Here is an 18019-nt window from a genome sequence, read left to right as displayed (position 1 = left end):
TTCAACTTGGCTGTGAACTCTATTATGCAAGAAATGTTAAGTGCAAGAAATGTTAAGACTTCAATGAGACAGATTTGTTTTCATATATATATATATATATATATACACACACACACACAACTCTCTCTCTCTGACTCACACACACAAATGATTGAGTAGATATACATTTTCCACATAAAAACACTTAAAAAAACAGTGCATACCATGTAAGCAAAAATCTCCCCGAGTAGAACCTGTTATGCATCTCTTTGATAAGCCACTTCAAACCTTTAACTCACAAAGCAACAAGCACATGCTGTCTGTCTGTCTCTCTCCTTCCATCATTTATAGAGGTTTATTGGCATGATTGATTATGGTGTTGCAAAAGCAGTATAAAAGTTAAGTGACATTTAGAATGTATGAAAATAAACAATAAATAATAAATAAAAACAACAACAAAAACATTACATTTACATAAATAAATGAATGAACCAGCAGAAAGCCATACCTACACTGTGCGTGTGAGTGTGTGAGTGAGTATAAGTGTGTGTGTGTGTGTGTGTGTGTGTGTGTGTGTGTGTGTGTGTGTGTGTGTGTGTGTGTGTGTGTGTGTGTGTAACGAAGTATCCTGGAGAGGAGGTAGCATCTTTCCTCTCCATCCTTAAACAAAGCGGAGACAGACTTCAACGCTGTGGGGACAGTTTCTACTTCCTCTCCCAGTAGAACAGAATGTTCCTCAGAGTCATCAAGAAAACTTAACACTCTTCAGTTTCTGAATTTTTTAAAGAATGTATTACTTATTAATTTTGGGCAATATATTAAAAAAATGCTTTTACTCTTGTTTTCCATTAGATCAGTCCCTGCATTCTCTCTCTCTCTCCCCCAACGCTTTCTCATTTCTTCTCTCTCTCTCCCTCCTCATCAGCTTTCTCTCGTTTTCCCCTTTTCCTGCCGCTTTCTATCCATCTCTATTCTCACTCTCTCCATCACACTCTCTCTCCTGCTCTGAACAGATTAACGGGTCTTTTGTTCTGCTACGGCGAGAGAGGTAAAGGAGTGAGGGAGAAAATAAAGAGAAAGAAAGAGATGTAAAACCCAGGCTGAAGCACGAAGGTGTCAGCCAGTAGTAGTAGTATTATAGTGGTATACTAGTAGCTCAGCCTGACAGGCTCAAGAGTCGTGTGTGTGTGTATATATAACTGTGTGTGTGTAATGGTGAGCGGACGCGTGTGCAGAGAACAGCGAGACTTGTTATGCGCAAATCCAAAATCGGAGTCCTTGGAGTAGTCCAGGGTCATATAGCCAACACGGAGAGTATGAGTATGAGGATGCACAAAACAAGGGCTAGGATAAAGGAACCAAAGGCACACGAAGGTAAACTGGGGAATCAGGCCATAACAAAGATGCTAGGAAGAGCTAAGGCTAACAAACACGAAGGCTAGAAGGAACATGTAGGCACGGAGTACAAAACTTACAAACATGCAGATACAGACATGCACAGCCATCATGAACACAATGAACAGCCCAAAACACAGGGAATCGGACATGGTTTAAATACATAAATCGGACATGGTTTAAATACGTAAATTTAAGGTTGGGGCGAGGGACGGAGAAAACTAAACTACGGCAAGGAACCAAAATACACAAGACAGGGAAAACATGGAAGCTGGGAGGGACTAACCATGATGGTGTAACCGTGTTAGCGTGTATTTGTGTGGGTGTATGTGTGTGTGTAACTGTGTGCCATCATCACACACTAAACATGTATGTAGCATATGACCTTGGCAGCTGTAGTGCTTTTTAAAATTGCCAGTTTTAACGTGATTTCACATTGGCAGTGAAGTCTGAGTATTGTTGGAGGTCCTGCCTCTATGTTACCCATGATGTCAATATTACTGTTGTATAGTGAAGTCTGAGTATTGTTGGAGGTCCTGCCTCTATATTAATAATGACGTCAGTATTACTGTAGTATAGTGAAGTCTGAGTGGTATTTAGTGTTTGTTCAGGTGATGGTTTCTGCTGTGAGACATCATTTTCACCAGCAACCAAACTTGTGACAGCATTCAGGGGTAAGATGGTAAAACACTGAACAAGATCCAGATTTCTTCACATCATTTTATAGATCTAAAATATTGAACTTAAAATTTAGACATTACATTAATCAGAATACTCAGTGTTACTAATGGTTATTTATTTATTTATTTTAATATATTCATTTATTTCCCCTCTCACGAACAGCCTAAATCTGTGAAAAAGAAAAGAAAATGTAGCTGGAGCTCAGAATGCAGGGCACGGTGACTCATTTGATGAGGAGCAGATGAGTGTGTGTTTCAGTTAAATTGTGTGTGTGAGCGTTTTTGTCCATGAGAGTGTGTTTCAGCTGAATCACAGCAGCCTTTACTGTATGAAGCCCCACTCTCCTGCACACGATTTTCTACTACATGCCTGTAGTTTCTGTATATGTGTGTGTTTGTGTGAGATTTGTCAGTTATGAGTGTATGTGACTGAGTTCGAGGAACACTGACAGAAATCTAAACTTCAAAACGGGATATGAAATTTTAGCCGATTTATGGTTAAGGCTGGGAGAATTGCTCTCAAATACATATCACACACACACAGAATTGTAGTGTGCGCGCGTGTGTGTGTGCACGTGTGTGTGCACGTGTGCATATGTGAAGAGGGTTCTATGTAATCATTCAGCATTTTCTAGAACTCTGAAAAGGAAATGGAAGTGATTCTAATGTGAACATTAGACAGTTAGAAGAACCAGCCACTGTGCGTGTGTGTCTGTGCATTCAAGAATGTGTGTCCATGTGTGTACATGTATATGAATATGCATGCATGTGTGTGTGTCTACGTGTGTATGCTTGTGTGTGTATATAGATATGGTTGTGTGTGTGTGTGTTTAATTCTCTGTAGGTGTGTGTATATGTTTGGTTTGCTGGTTCAGTGCGAGTGTTTCATAGGACTGCTCTTGGCTGTTGTGGTGCGCTGTATTCTGCTGCTGTGCTCAACAGTGCCCTCTACAGCTGCTCCCAAGCACATCTGCTTGGTTTTATGGTTTATTTTGGCTCAGGTGATGCTTTTCTCAGTTTCTGGCCTGTTCTCACTGTAGATAGCCCTTTAACAGGTGTGGAGCATAAAACAGGTTTTATCTGTTTTAATATCTGCAGGTCTGATGGAAATGACAAAACATCACTGGACAGATGGATAGATTATTGTTCTGGCAGTTAAACACTGTGTGTGTATGTTTCAGGGTTCAAGTCCAAAGCTTAAAGCACGATGTTCTGACATACGGGAGATTCGACGCTGTAATCGACTAGAGATGCCAGATAACATAAACACATTTGTAGTAAAGGTGAGACATACGCACACACACACACGTGCGTGCGCACACACACACACCCACGCATGCACGTACACACACACACATACACACACACACACTCATGCAGTCTTTTCTTGTGCTTGCCTTTTTATTTAAATCTTTTATCACTTTATCTTCTCCTGCCTCCCTCTCCCTCTATCTCTTTCTCTCTATCCATCCCTCCATCTCAGGTTAATCATTGCTCTGGCAGTAGTTTTATATTTGAAGCAGATGATGAGCAACAGGTAAACTCCTGGACTTCAGAGCTCAGAGGGCATATCACCGCAAGGTGAGACTGTGTGTGGATATGTGTGTGTGTGCATGTGTTGCTTATAGCTTAAGGCTGTGTCTGTGCTTTGTCGAATGTATGTTTGTCAGTGTGAATACTGTACATTTGTTTATCATCTATTGGCATTCTGGGGTGTTTTAGTGCATGTGTTTGCGTGTGTGTGTGCGCATGCATGCGTGTGTATGTGCGTGTGTGCATGCGTGCATGTGTTTTTAAGTGTGTTTGTGTGCGTGTATGCATGTGTGTGTGAGGAAGTGAGGAGGTTTTCTCTGAATGGGAGTCTCAGGACCTTTTATATTTCTGCAGATGTCAGGAATTCTCAGCAGTCTAGGTTTCCCTAAGTCACACGCACACACACACACACACACACACACACACACGCACGCATGCATGCACGCGCGCGCACGCACACACACACACACACTCTTGATTAGTGCACAATGTAGTTTATGTATTTTGTTCTAAATTATTTAAGAACGTTTTGTTCCAACATTTAGATACATAGGCTAATTCTCATTTTTGGACTTTTTATGATAAAGTATTGTTTATTAGCTTGAGTTTAACCACATATCTTTAATGTAGTTACTTTTGTAAACACATGGTGTGAATTTGTGTGTATGTATATGTGTGCACACGTGTGTGTGTGTGTGTGTGTGTGTGTGTGTGTGTGTGTGTGTGTGTGTGTGTGTGTGTGTGTGTGTGTAGTGTTTCATTTCCTGTTGGTAGTACTGAGAAGTGATGCTGTGGAGTTGTATCTAGGCAGTGTACTGGTGGGGGAGCAGTCTTCCTGTTACCCTGATTACCAAGAACCCGAAGAACTTAACTCAGCACCTTCTCCCCTGCGTCCTTCCCTCCAGCCAGTCGCTCTCGCTTTGACTATGCCGCTGCACGTCTGCATGCATGTGTGTTCACAACAGAAAAAGAAAGAGGTTGTGTGTGCGTGTGTGTGTGTATTACATACAATAACATTTTGCTTTTTTCCAAGAATTACAAGAATCACTTCCTGACTCAGAAACTTTTGTGCTTTGCAACTTCCTCTATAGCCAGGAGTCTCTCTCTCTTTCTCTTTTTCTTTCTCCCCTCTATCTTTCTTAATCCTCTGTCCATTTCTTTCTCTTTCTTCTTATCTCCTCCCTCTCTTTCACCAGTCTCTCATTTCTCTCTCAGCCCTCTCTCCATCTTTCTCCCCCTCCCCCTCGTTTTGTTCGTCCATGCACCTCTGCGACTCCGCGTGTGATAAAGCTCTCTGTTGTCTTCTTCCTCTGATGAGAAGAAACCTGGGGAGAGTCCAGAATGAATGCAGGAAGCAACTGGAAGATCTGACACGGCCCCACAGCTTTAAAGGACACCCATATTATAGTCATAACAGCGTGTCAGGGATTAGTTTATTACTCCAGGTATCATGCTAGATTCATGTGTAATGTGTATTTGGGTGTTGAAAATGTCCTAAATAAATTAGGAGGGGACTACTTAGTTATTTACCAGGTAAACAGTCCTGGTAATATAAAGTCCTAGAGGAACAGTGTAAAATACATTTGTATGATGCCAAGTGTTACAATTAACATCCAGCATTTACCTGGCACTTTTTTCCAAAGCAACTTACAGTTATGACTGAGTACAACTTGAGCAATTGAGGGTTAAGGCCCTTGCTCTGGGGCCCAACAGTGGCAACTTGGCAGTGGTGGGGTTTGAACCAGATACCTTCCGATTACAAGTCAAGTACCTTAACCACTGCACTACCACTGGCCTGCAACTTGACCAGCGTCATCTGGATGAGGTCCTAATATGATAATGAGTTTATTGGCTTATTTGCATGTTTGCTCACTGGTTTGCTCAAACTCATGGAAACCAATCACAATTTCAATAGGTGCTCTTTGTGAGAGATGAGGTCATGATTGGGTAGAGTAAATATCACATAAGTGAAGGGCCCATCAGTTTGCATTGAAAGGGCAACTAAAATGTTAAATGCATGTGGATATTAGAAAGTCACCAATAATTACTTGTTTGTACATTTGTGCTGTGCTGGTACATGCATGCTGTGCATGTGTGCTGTGTTGTGTACAACTGTGTTATTTCTATAGCTTAACTGGAGCTTTAAAATGCTAAAATACATTGAAGAGTTACATACAACTTGACGTATGTATGAACCCACATCCTTACAAGTTGTAAAAACAAACGTGTGTTTGTGTGCTGATAGTGTGGATCCAGAGCCTCCTTGTTTTCCTGTGAATGATTCTGTAGCCACGGTGCGAAGGGAGAGCACTGAATCTGGAAGCCAAGGTGATGCGTATGCACACACACTCTCTCACACACACGTGCACACTTGCACAAATATATGCACACACACGCATGCATACACAAACACACGCACACACACATACATTGCACTTATACATGCATGCATGCACGCGCACACGCACACACACACACACACACACACACACACACACACACACACACACACACACATATATATATATATATATATATACACACACACACACACACACACACACACACACACACACACACATATATATATATATATATATATATATATATATATATATATATATATATATATATATATATATATATATATATATATATATATATATACACACACACACACACACACACATACATACATACATGCGCATACACCCACCCACCCAAACTTGTGCATGCATTGACATGCACACACATGGAGACACACCCACAAACTGCACCACACATGCACACATTATGTATATCAAATTTTGCTCGTTGAAAGCAATTAAAACGTATTTATTTATTTGCTGTTGTGATTAACTGTATTGGATGACCTCTTGACCTCTAGGCTCTCCAGGCTTTGTTCTGGCAGAGCAGGCGTACCATAAAACAGACCACTTCCTGTCCTCCTACCCATGGTTCCACGGGCCCATATCACGCGTGCGTGCCGCAAACCTGGTGCAGCATGCTGGGGTCGGCGGTCATGGCAACTTCCTGGTCCGACAGAGTGAGACACGGAGGGGAGACTATGTCCTCACCTTCAACTACCAGGGCAAGGCCAAGGTAGACTCATCACCAAGGAAATGTGTGCTTGTTGACACAAACCCATTCATGTATTTATCTGGTGTATTTAGCCTTTCAGAGGCAGCAGGGTATCCCTTAAATACTTGTCCGTAAGAAAGGCTCTAAATGTCATGCTCCTATTTTAAGGAAGAAGGCCATATATGATGTATGCTCTGTTTTCAGCACAGGAAGACACGTCACCCATTAGTCACACGTTCTTTCACTTAAACTGAAATTTGTTCACCATCTGAAACCAAGAATGTATGAGTTAACATACTGCACTGTCTCTCTCTCTCTGCCTCTCTCTCTCTGTCTCTCTCTCTCTGTCTCGCTCTCTCTCTCTCTCTCTCTATGCTCCTAATCCCCTTCCTCGTCACCCAAACCCCTCCCCTCCCGGCCCCTCCCCCAGCACTTGCGACTCTCTCTGACAGAGTGGGGCCAGTGTCGTGTGCAGCACCTCCGTTTTCGCTCGGTCATGGACATGCTCGTCCACTTCCGTGTCTGTCCAATCCCACTCGAGTGCGGGACAGCATGTGACGTCCTGTTGGCCAGTTATGTGCTGGCTACTCCCACCTACTCAGGTAACTGAAGCTACTGAATCATTAGAAAACGTTTATTCAGTCGATCACATAATAGGACCATTGATCAGTCAGACGTGGTTTCATTAGTGCCATTAAATCAGAGTTGCGCTCTATCACAGGGGAAGTTTGGCTGAGGAGCTTTCAGGTAGTTCCACACAGGTTGCACTGTTGGACAATATTTTTCAGTACATGTACAGTTGTTAACTGAATGGTTTGACTCTGTGGGCACGACTTCAGTTACAGACAGGCTACACACAGTGTCAGTGTTACTCACTTTCTAGACATTATGTCAAGCTAGCACTGCGGCTGAAGTCCTCTGACTGGGGTTTTCTGGAACTCAGTGCAGTGCAGATGATCTGCTCCTTTTGCAAAGTCTGTGTGTGTGTGTATCTGTATGTGTTTCAAAATCTTTAATTGAAACAAATTCAAAATCAGATTTCCAAGAGCGTTTTGGACAGGTGCGTGCTATTAGATGTGCGTACACACACACACACACACACACACACACACACACACACACACACACATACAAACACAGACTCTCAGTAGGATCTGTTTCCCTCTCAGCTTCTTAGAGGCATGAGAGAAACAAACACACACACTTAAACACTCACATGCACAGAAAATCACATATCTATGTATGCACAATACACCCACCCACCCACCCACACCCTTTTTTGTCTGTCTGAGGTTTATCTGATGAATATACCTTTGCAGGTGTGACAAAGCCAGTACTTGTTGTGTAACAAAGCCTCAGCTAATCACTGGCCCACAGACTAGTTTGGGGAAAAAGTTTTTGTACCCTTTAAGTGAATTAGATTAGGAACAATTTTTTTTTGCTTTTTCTTAAGTAAGCAACGCCCCCTGTAGGTCAAGCAGAGTAATGCTGTTTAAAGAGTATAAAGAGGAAGTGAGCTCACAAAATGAGAAAACACAGCAAAGGGCTCAAACATGCTGATGAGCAGATGCAGCCATGGTCATGCTTTGTGGCACTAACGGGTCCATGTTCTCTCTCTTTCAGGTCACTGCTCCGCTCTGGGTTCTCCGGTGCTGGTTCCTTTCTCTCGCTGCAGCTCTGAGCCCAGCCTTGCTCACTGCAGCCTGGACCCTGTCACTCCACCGGACCCGTCCAGCGCGCCGCCTGCTGGAGCCCACCCTGGAGCCTCCGCTTCCAACGCCCTCGCCTTCCGTTCACCCCTCCCTTTACTGCCCAACCACCCCACCCCCGCGCCTGTCCCTGGCCCCGTCCTGCTCCGCCGTAGTGAGTCGGTAGGCCGTAGAACTCTCCTCCGGCACCCAAACCCCCTCCCTCCACTGCTCCACAATCGGGACTCAGATTACGAACTTGATCCGTCAGATAGGGGGCGCAAGAGAGCCATCGACAATCAGTATATGTTTTACTGAAGGAGAAAAACCGAGAGAGAGAAGCTAGGTCCTGCCAGAACACTCATACAGCTCTCCACAGCCATTGTGTGTTACCCCCACTGGCAGGCAGAAGAGAAGCCAGCAGATTCTCTGGTGTGAGCAGATGAAGGAAGAGAGAGGGTCTGTATCTGTTCCCTTCTCAACGCCTTTCCTCTTGCCACCATGACACGGGGTTCTGTGTGAGAGCCCCCTGCAGCAAGAGGAATTGGTGCAAAAAGCCCTCAGCAAATCTGAACAGCTACAGGAATCCATATTCCACAGTTCATTGCGTCGGATGGTCGACTGGAAAGTCACTTGTAGTCACTTGTAGCAGGGTGAAGTTCAGACAGGTCAAGACAGTCGAAAGAATGCTGGTCACACACACACACACACACACACACACACATCACACACACACACACACACACACACACACACACACACACACACACACCTGTGTACTGTGAGCAAGCTATCATGCCAGACACAATCTTCCACTTGCTTCAGTAGGAAGTCTGACAGCCATGTCCTTTTTGAATGTATTTTTTATTAAATAGACACTCCAGAGGCAGGTCTTTTCACTGCAAACAAACAAGCACCAGCAGAAGTGCCCAGCTCATGATTGGCTTGGTGTGGTGTTGCCATGTGTGATTGTAGGGTTCTCTGTTGAATGGTCTTCCCAATTCCTGGCTCATTTGGCGCATATGTAGTTTTTCTGGAATATTTTAAAGCTAGCTCTCTTGAATGGCTGAAATTTGTTGGTGTTTCTTTGATAGTGTGGCAGACCACTGAGTGAGAGTATTATGTATGTGACAGAGACAGCAATAATCTCCAGGGTGACCACCCAGAAATCCTGGTCCCCAGAAACCTCAGTCCCCAGAGAACCCTGATCCCCAGAAACAGCAGCATGCCAGCACAATTCTGTCCTGGCTTCCACACACCATAGTGGATTTTTAAAAAATTGGTTTAAAACATATTCTAAATAAAATTTGTAGAATTGGTCACTAGAAGCAAGAAAACATATGATGGCACATGTTCCATGTGTAAATCAGAAAATAGTTTTGTATGGTATGGCTTGTTCTTACTTAATCAATTGAGGAAAATGTGGGTGTTCTTTTGTAAAATAGTGGGGATTCATTTTACACAGTGTCATTATTCCATTAAACTTAAAAACAAGATTAAGCAACAAGGAAGCATTTCTGATATACACTTTTGCTTAAGTTGCCAGTCTAATATATTATGAAGGAAGAATATAACATTAAGAAAATGTTTGTAGTTATTTCAGATATGTATCCCCTTAAGACAAGTGTCATGAAACTGGCATTTTTCAGTTTGAAGTTCTGAACTTTAAAAGTTCACTGTTCATTGCATCTACCTAAAGACCAAATGAGCAGGTTGTACAGTGCAGCTGCAGATGGAAGTGGAAATCAAACCAATGTGTGCAAACATTTTTTATAAACCATTCCCATGCCAGCAGCCACAAGTGCCTGTTCAAAGATTACTGTCCAACACACACACACACACACACACACCTACCTTAAAAAAATATATTTTAATGTTTAGTTAAAGACATTGCGCTTTGAGCAAGAAACATTTTGATTGGGAGAACAAATATATACCACCAAATTGTCATAAGCTTGTAGATGTGGTCACACACACACACACACACACACACACACACACACACACACAAATTGTTGTAAACTGGTATATGTGGTCATGTGGCACAGGTGAATGAAGCAGATGATAGGATGTTCATTCCTGTAATTGTCGGACTTGAGATGTTGGAATGCTCTAATGTTCCAAATGCTGTGAATGGTGCTTTCCAACAAAGTTCCTAGCCATCAAAAAAAAAAAAAAAAAAAAGCCAAAATTATTAAGATCTGACCATGGTCCACAGGTAAACTGATATACTAATACTTACCTCTGTCATTTTTAGAATTAATTTTCTGTGTTTTAAGTGTTGAAGTTGTTAGGTCATTGAGATCATAAACCTGTTGTTTTCTAACACACATACACAGACACCACACATTCAATCTCAACTCCTGTGGTTCATAGCACTCAGCTATGATATCACAATAGTGAAAAACAAACTGAAAGCAGGTAGCTTTGACTTTAGTTTTAAAGCCTTTAGAAAACCTTTTAAAAAGAATTTAATTTATTCATATTCTTCACTTTGTCTTTCAACATATGGATTAGCCGAGTGTCACAGAAGCGGAAAGATCAGACCACGTAGCATGCGCTTCTTTCAGGCTATACTTTTCTTTATATCCAATCCGCTGTAGAGTACGTGGTCATGCGCAGGAAGACACAAAGTGACAATCTTGATAACTGCTGGTTTTCATGTTGCTCCCATAGGTTACATTATTGTTAGTCACATTAACATTTTTGGCTTGTTTGCCCCTTGGTAGCGGTGGAGGTGTGTACTATAGCAAACACCAGCGCCCCCTTCTGGGAGAGAGACCAGCTCTGCCAAAGAATTTTTAAAAAATGTTTAAATCCGTTTGTGATTTGGAAACCATTTGGCTAAGTAAGCAAACTATGCAATGCAAAAGTCACAACTCACAATGGTTCTGCGATTCAGCTGTGCAGTAGAAAGCAACGGTATCCCTCTCACTCCTCGCTTGCTCTTCTCTCCTGAGTGGTGGGCATGGTGTTCCAAAAAATGCTGTCAATGTGAAAATTATTGCACCAGTATTTTTCAGCATTCTGGGGAATAGTTCACGCTGATCCACTCACTGCCATGCTTTCAGAAGCCCATGGTTCTCATCTGCTTAGTGTATGGGTCTGGAGTGTAAGCCTGCACTTTTTGCAGGGTATATGATCAAGCACTGACTTTTCTCAATATAGCTATGACACGGAATCCTTTATAATGCCTCTTGATGGTGTTAATTGACGTTACCATTTTAATTGACATGTTACCATGTTTTGTTTTGTTTTATTCTGTATGAATGGAAAAGCCAACTGTAGACATTATTCACTACCTCGCAATGCATTATGGACTGTGCGTTCCAGGTGGGCTGTTTGCTGATTGGGTGAGATGGAAATGGATCTCCTCTCCTCTGAATGGATTTTCATTACAACTGATGTATGATGTGTTAATATTTTCAGATAAAATAATTTCTTAAATCATTGTGCTGCTTTGCAAAGTCATTTTAAAACACTTTATACACAAAATAATAGATGATTTATAAATCTGATTTGTGTGTATGATTTGATTCGTGTGTATATGTATATGCATACAAATTGAATTTCACATGCCTAACAAAGACCACCAGCACAGGGAGACTCCTTCATTGTTTTTGCAGTAATATTTCATTCTGCCCCATACTGTGCCAGACGTCTTCAGTCTGGTCCTCAAGCCAGTCCACATTTTACTTCTGCCCTAGTCCCATTCCCAACTCACTCTGTTTAGTGATGCCTGTCTCTGGTTATGATGTGTTCTGGAATGAAAATCTGGAAACCGAGGCTCCTAGTGGACTGAATTAGGAATCTCCAGCGAGTGCATCTCAAGTAGTTTGCACTCACGGGGTCAGTTTTAGCTCTTTTGTGGACTCTTCCTGATGGAGCCCACTGAAGGCAGACTGCAACTGATCAGTGGGTGTGATGTGATCTGCCTGTGGGAGGAAGGCCCAGGCCAACAACTCCTGCCCCACACATGGAACATTCTATTGATGCATTAGTGCCTTTTGGGTTGTCTGGTGTCCCTCAGAAATCAGCTAATGAATGTACATCCTCTGTGTCTAAGAGAGAGTCAGGCAGGGCTTTTTTGAGGGGGGAGGGGGAATAAATACTTTGTAAATAATAAACTCTTAAACCTAACCCCATCTCCAAAACTAACCCAATCAATAACCCTGCCCGTAATGAAACAGAGATTTATGCACAAAGATGTTTTTGGCTGGTAAAAAGGCTTTCTAAACTGTCTCCTGTCCCTATACTGTTCATCTGTTGAAGACGTGACTGTAAACTGCCTGTCTTTATCCACTGCTAGTGTAATCTCTCCCCAGGCTGCTCTGCTCGGTGTTCCTATGGATCTTCTGTTACTTTCCATGTAGCTATATACACATTAAATTATACCAACTGTATATTTGACTTTTTTGTTTCTTTTCTTTTTTTTTAAAGAAAGATATAAATAAAATGATAAAGTCTTTTTAGGACAACCAAGAGTCTTGATTATGATTGCTGTTCAGGGTGAAAAAGATCACAGAAATATTTCATCTTGTGGATGGTAGCATTACTGTTTCGAATCTGTTACTGAAACAGGGTCAGCACGTGAGCCATCCAAACAAAATCCTGATTCTAAATCAGCTCCCTGGATTTCTAATAATGTGAATGCCAATAGAATACACTGTTACTAAATCAGCACCATGTTTAGGTGTTACAGACTTCACAGATCACATGCAGCCTGTGTAACACGGGTGCGATCCTGGGTCTCAGGTATGCATGACACAGCATTATTTATATTGGTCTGTGGTTTGTTGTGACACACAGTCATCCATGGATCTAGAGTCCAAAGGAGCAGCTTTAACAGTCTTGATACTGCGACACGCTACACTACAACTACTAACAGGATCAGCAGTCACTGCCTAGTTCTGAATAAATATACAGTGGAAATATCTGTTGGCAATTTTATCTGTTCCCAGTACATTTCACTGTTGTCTTAGTCCTGTCATAATTTCTGGCCACCTTTTACTGGGCAATTCTGATTTGGCAAGTATGTTCACACGTAAATGCTCTTTTTCTTTCGAATAGTTGTCCACAATACAGTACTGTTACAGTAGGCCTAGTTACAGAGACGGCCTGGTACAGCATTACTACGTAATGTAACGAGTTATGTCCTTGCCGCGGAGAAAGTGAACCAGAATTGCATCCTATTTCCCACTATGTATGTAAAATCGTAAGTTCTCAGACATAAAAAAAAATATTAAGTAATTAATTCTGAAGGATATGCTTTACTAGAATAAAAGCAAGTTTGTATCGCGTCATGCACAGCGTCATCACTTCGCGGAAATACGAGAAGGTTTGGTCCTTCTGATTCAGAGGATAAAATGTCTGTATAGCTAGGGAACCCAAGGTATACAGCAAACTCTAGCTAATTTTGTGGACTCCCTGCTCAAGCCTGCATTTGTTTTAAGGAAAATTTGCACTGTGTGACTGCGTGTCATACTAGTCAGTTCCGGTCGGCAAGAGCACGGTGTTTTGAACACACCAGGGACGTCGGACAAAATGTCCCTGTTCCAGTCTGCTCTGGATTTTCTAGCCGGCCCCGGGTCCTCCGGAGCGGCGAGCCGGGATCAGAATGACTTTGTCGGACAGGTTGTCGAGCTTGGAGACATGAAGCTCCGGATCAAACGAGTCATCGCAGAAGGTAAAGACGCATGTCATGGCAAAATGAACCTGAAAGCTAGCTACCTTACCTTATACATGCTAATTTAGCCAGTTAGCTGTGAGTCATGTTAAGTACTTGGCTAGCTAGTAAACTAGCTAAGTGAAACCTAGCTAGCAAAGTTATTTAGCTAGCTATGTAGACTATATTGTCTGAACAACTGAATCTCAGATTTATTCGATGATATTGAAAGAGTAAGTTATACAGTTACATCTAACTTGCTACACAGATAGCTAGCTGCCTAGCTAGCAAGCAAGCTAATCAGTGATGATGAAACTCGCGGGATACACCTGCCGCGGCCTTGGTTTTATGGTGGTGTAAGGTTTTTTTTATCCTCGTCTTTTAGGATAGATAGATGGATGGTTAACAGTTTTAGTAGATGGATCCATCTCGTCACGACAGCCTTTCCACGTCGCTGAGTATTTCATCTGCATATTTGATGGGCCTTGTGCATTAGCTCGTAAACATCGAGCCCTGTCAATACGGCACATCAGTGCCAGTTGTATCTCACCTGTCTTCCCAGGCTTGGCTCTAGGACGAATCGTCTTGGGGTTTAAATGCCAACGTGCTTCATATTTTCACTGTATACGCGTAATTCTCCTACCAAAAAAAAAAAGAGTAAGTCACAGCAAACTTAAGTCAACAAAATGAAGTGAGCGCGCACAAAGTTGTCAACCTTCGAGTCCACTGTTCGCATCACGAGACCTTAGAGTTGGCGGGTATGCTTTTCTAACAGGGTAAGACTGCGTTTCTCAAGGCATGTCTGTTGTTTTCAGCAATGTCAGAAACTCCAGTTAAAGCAAGTTACAAGTGGTCAGCTTGTTCGGTGATTGAAATGGGACGGTCGTTCTCCATTTTGTTGAGGTTCATTAAAAATAACTGGAACTGTGTGTGTAGCGTGTTAGAAATGGGCCTGAGTGGATAGCCATTTTCTTACCGTCCTTTACCTGTGTGGGTGTTTGTGTAGTCCGTGTTTGTTAGAGCGCTTGATGCGTGTGAATGAACGCATTATCGCTTGAAACATGAAACGTTATGGGTTATGTGTGTATTTTTTTTTTTTTGCCTGTTGCCATGGTTACGACCTGTTTGAGAAGCCATTGGAGCGTCCACATCCGAGTGCCTGTAGACACTTCACCCTCTCGCTTTTTCTCTCTTACTCACCCGTTCTCTCCTCTCCCTTTTTCTGTCTCTCGCACGTTTTTTTTTCTTTCTTACAACTGTAAACTTCTAGTTAAGAAGGTGCACTGACTGTCCACTTGCAAAAGCACTTGCATAACCCATTGTGTGTTTTCTGAGTCATATTTGTCAGGAAGCTGTACATGTTGCTTGGTGTTCATATACAGTGAATAGGTGCTATGGCCTAATTGAGGGTCTTGAGCTATCCTTGTTATCTCTGTGGTTAAATGTTATCTTTCTAACAGGTCCAGTATTGGAATGTATATTGCTCTTTTTCACATTTTTCTAGGTGTCTTTTTCAGTTCTGTACATCTGTTCTGGATCAGTTTCCCTCGGCTATGGTTCTTCCCCGGTGCGCTACTCGGGGAGAGTGAGGATAGCACGTGCCTGATTGAGCCTGATTGGAGGATAATGCTGGTAGCTGAGCATTATTGGAGCAAAGTGATAGTTATGACCTCGGATACTGCTAGCTGGCCAGCTTAGTTATGGCTGTCAGAATGAACTGACTGATTTGATTAAGTTTTCTGATGGTGTGTTTACTGTGAGGGGCAAAGGGGCATGTCTTCATGCGAAGGAGGAGCTGAATTAAACAGAAAATTCCTTTGTAAAATGTCAGCTCAATATTTAGAAGTATGAATAGGGCAGTACTGATGCTTTTGATTATTACATTTAACCATCCACTTCATTAGAAACACCTGCTTTACACTACAGTTTACATGTCGGTATTGGGGCAGAATTTAGAGTGGTCAGCTACCCAAACATGTACAGCAAACTGTCCCCCGATACAGTTGGAAGGCAGCTAGCACACAAACTATGCATGAACAGATTCTAACTGCTCGTCTGTATGTTTCTACTGAAGTGAAGGACATGGAGCTAAATTAACACGCTTTAGGATGTTCTCATCCTTGTCCGGGATGCACAACTCCACATCCTGGACTGATTCTGGGCTTGTCTGAGGGAGGGACTCCTCATCTCTGCTTGGCTTTCATACAGAAGAATTCCACTGGAACAATGGTTTGATTATGCAATGCCATGTGTCACATTTCTGGATGTAGGTTTGAACCAGCAACCTTCCAATTACAAGTCAAGTACCTTAACCATTGAGCTGACATGGGACTGTCCTATGGGCTAGCCTACATGAAATGCACTGAGATTCTTTCCTCACCATCAAAGAATGACAGTGAGTGACGCAGAATTCTAAACGGTCCCATTACAAAATGATGCAACCTCACACCTTAACTATTTTGATCTTCAGGAGTTATTAACTGTCCCTTATTGTTGTTGTGGTAGAAGGTGACTGTACAAGTGATTTGTTCTTTAAAGCACAGTAAAGATTTCAGAAGCTTCTGGAGTTCTGAGGTCAGAAATAATTGACAGGTGTGATTTCCCATGGAGGGGAAGAGTGCTGTTGTTTGAGTCTCGCATCTCTGAGGGGCACAAGGAGCACAGAATAAAGAGGCAGGAGTTTCAATGGACCACTGACCTGAACCAGAAATATTCTGTCTGAGTGTGTGTTTTATATCTGTGTGTAACTCATCAAACTGAGAAGCCTAACACTGCAGGTCTGCTAAAGCCTTTCCGCTTGCTGACACTGCAGGTCTGCTAATGCTGTTCTGATCGCTAATGCAGCAGATCTGTCTTGTTTGACACTGTTAGCAAACACAGTTTTTTCCCCTTCATACATTCGCTTGCTGAGCTACTCATTAACACTGTGCATCTCCTCTGCAGGGTGTTTGAGGATCTCTAAAGTCCTCCAGGATAAAAAAGGAAAGATTCAGTCTCTCACTGCTTCAGAAAGTTTAATTCAAGTGGCTATAATGTGCTCAATGGGTTTGCATACAAAAATCATATGGTTAAGATGCACAGTGAACCTGGATAATATGACAAACATGCGATTAACGACAGTGATGAGAGAATTGTTTTCCTGCTCGTTTTTTTTGGTCTGGGGGTCTTTCTGTTGCTCCTGCCTTCTGTGAGCACCTCTTGTTTTTACCACCATAAACTCTTAAAGGTACTTTGGGTAGTTGATGCTGCCACATTTTTTTCCACTGGCCTGAGATCAGTTTTATGACCACAGTAAGAGTACTTGCTGAACTTGGGCCAGTGTGTCCTCTTTCTAGCAGCTGATATAGTAGTGTTTTCCCTCAAGGGCAAATATGGAGGTCAAACTGAACTCTGCTGTTATGTCTTCTGCAGTGATGTCTGAGTTTAGTGTGATTGCACAGGGAGAATGACTGCAGTGAACCTAGCTGGCACACCACATGCAAACATCCATCACATCTTTCTCATTATTTCACTCTGTGGAGGAAAATCCCTGATGTTTCTGAAGCCTGGTTCTAGGGCTGGATGATTTATTTATATGTTCATATCTCAATAAATTCCATCACAGAACACTTTTATATGCTTTTGGAATTAGAATTTCTAGAGAACAGAGAATAACTAAGTTATTTTATTAATTATAGAGAGCCTATGAACAATAACTGGTGTTGTCATGCTGTTAAATTTTATTAAAATTGCATTAAAATGAGCTGATTGAATGGGAGTTTTTTCCTGCAATTTTGATTCTCTCTATCTCTCTATCTATCTACATTCCTCTTTTATAATACATTGTTTTACTTGTCAGCAAACCTTAGAAAAACGAACTATCATGGTACATATGTCTTCTTGTATAATGACATATTTCTACCATATCATCATCTGCTTCATGTATGCCATAGCAGCACCCACTTGTGACCAGGTGATGTAGTTCACTCGGACCTGAGGCTTTTGGGTTTGACTTTCCT

At 42.1% G+C, this 18019-nt stretch overlaps 2 protein-coding genes and 1 long non-coding RNA gene across 8 annotated transcripts in view; 2 read left to right on the top strand and 1 right to left on the bottom strand.

The window, feature by feature from the left end:
- The window catches only part of sh2b3 (SH2B adaptor protein 3), a 26316-nt gene extending 14510 nt beyond the window's left edge, over nucleotides 1-11806 (top strand). For 3 of the 4 annotated variants that reach the window (XM_035526190.2, XM_081705315.1, XM_081705260.1), the window contains exons 3-8: nucleotides 3236-3337; nucleotides 3538-3635; nucleotides 5833-5915; nucleotides 6475-6689; nucleotides 7099-7270; nucleotides 8292-11806. In XM_035526190.2, the coding sequence (XP_035382083.1) occupies nucleotides 3236-3337; nucleotides 3538-3635; nucleotides 5833-5915; nucleotides 6475-6689; nucleotides 7099-7270; nucleotides 8292-8674 (1053 nt within the window). In that variant the 3' untranslated portion in view covers nucleotides 8675-11806. The remainder of the gene's footprint in view (nucleotides 1-3235; nucleotides 3338-3537; nucleotides 3636-5832; nucleotides 5916-6474; nucleotides 6690-7098; nucleotides 7271-8291) is intronic. The other variant, XM_081705383.1, reaches the window with a different exon arrangement.
- LOC145653084 (uncharacterized) lies at nucleotides 10329-18019 on the bottom strand. Its single transcript, XR_014119395.1, has 3 exons — nucleotides 14998-18019; nucleotides 14572-14660; nucleotides 10329-10511 (listed from the first exon to the last, which is right to left on the bottom strand). It is a non-coding gene; the product is annotated as an uncharacterized LOC145653084 (long non-coding RNA).
- gak (cyclin G associated kinase) overlaps nucleotides 13681-18019 on the top strand; it is a 31664-nt gene continuing 27325 nt past the window's right edge. For 2 of the 3 annotated variants that reach the window (XM_081705155.1, XM_081705123.1), the window contains exon 1: nucleotides 13681-14042. In XM_081705155.1, the coding sequence (XP_081561281.1) occupies nucleotides 13901-14042 (142 nt within the window). In that variant the 5' untranslated portion in view covers nucleotides 13681-13900. The remainder of the gene's footprint in view (nucleotides 14043-18019) is intronic. The other variant, XM_035526144.2, reaches the window with a different exon arrangement.

Source organism: Electrophorus electricus, chromosome 1 (assembly GCF_041902795.1).
Source record: "Electrophorus electricus isolate QZ-2024a chromosome 1, ASM4190279v1, whole genome shotgun sequence".
Taxonomy (NCBI): Eukaryota; Metazoa; Chordata; class Actinopteri; order Gymnotiformes; family Gymnotidae; genus Electrophorus; species Electrophorus electricus.
This window is presented reverse-complemented; position numbering and strand designations above follow the sequence as displayed.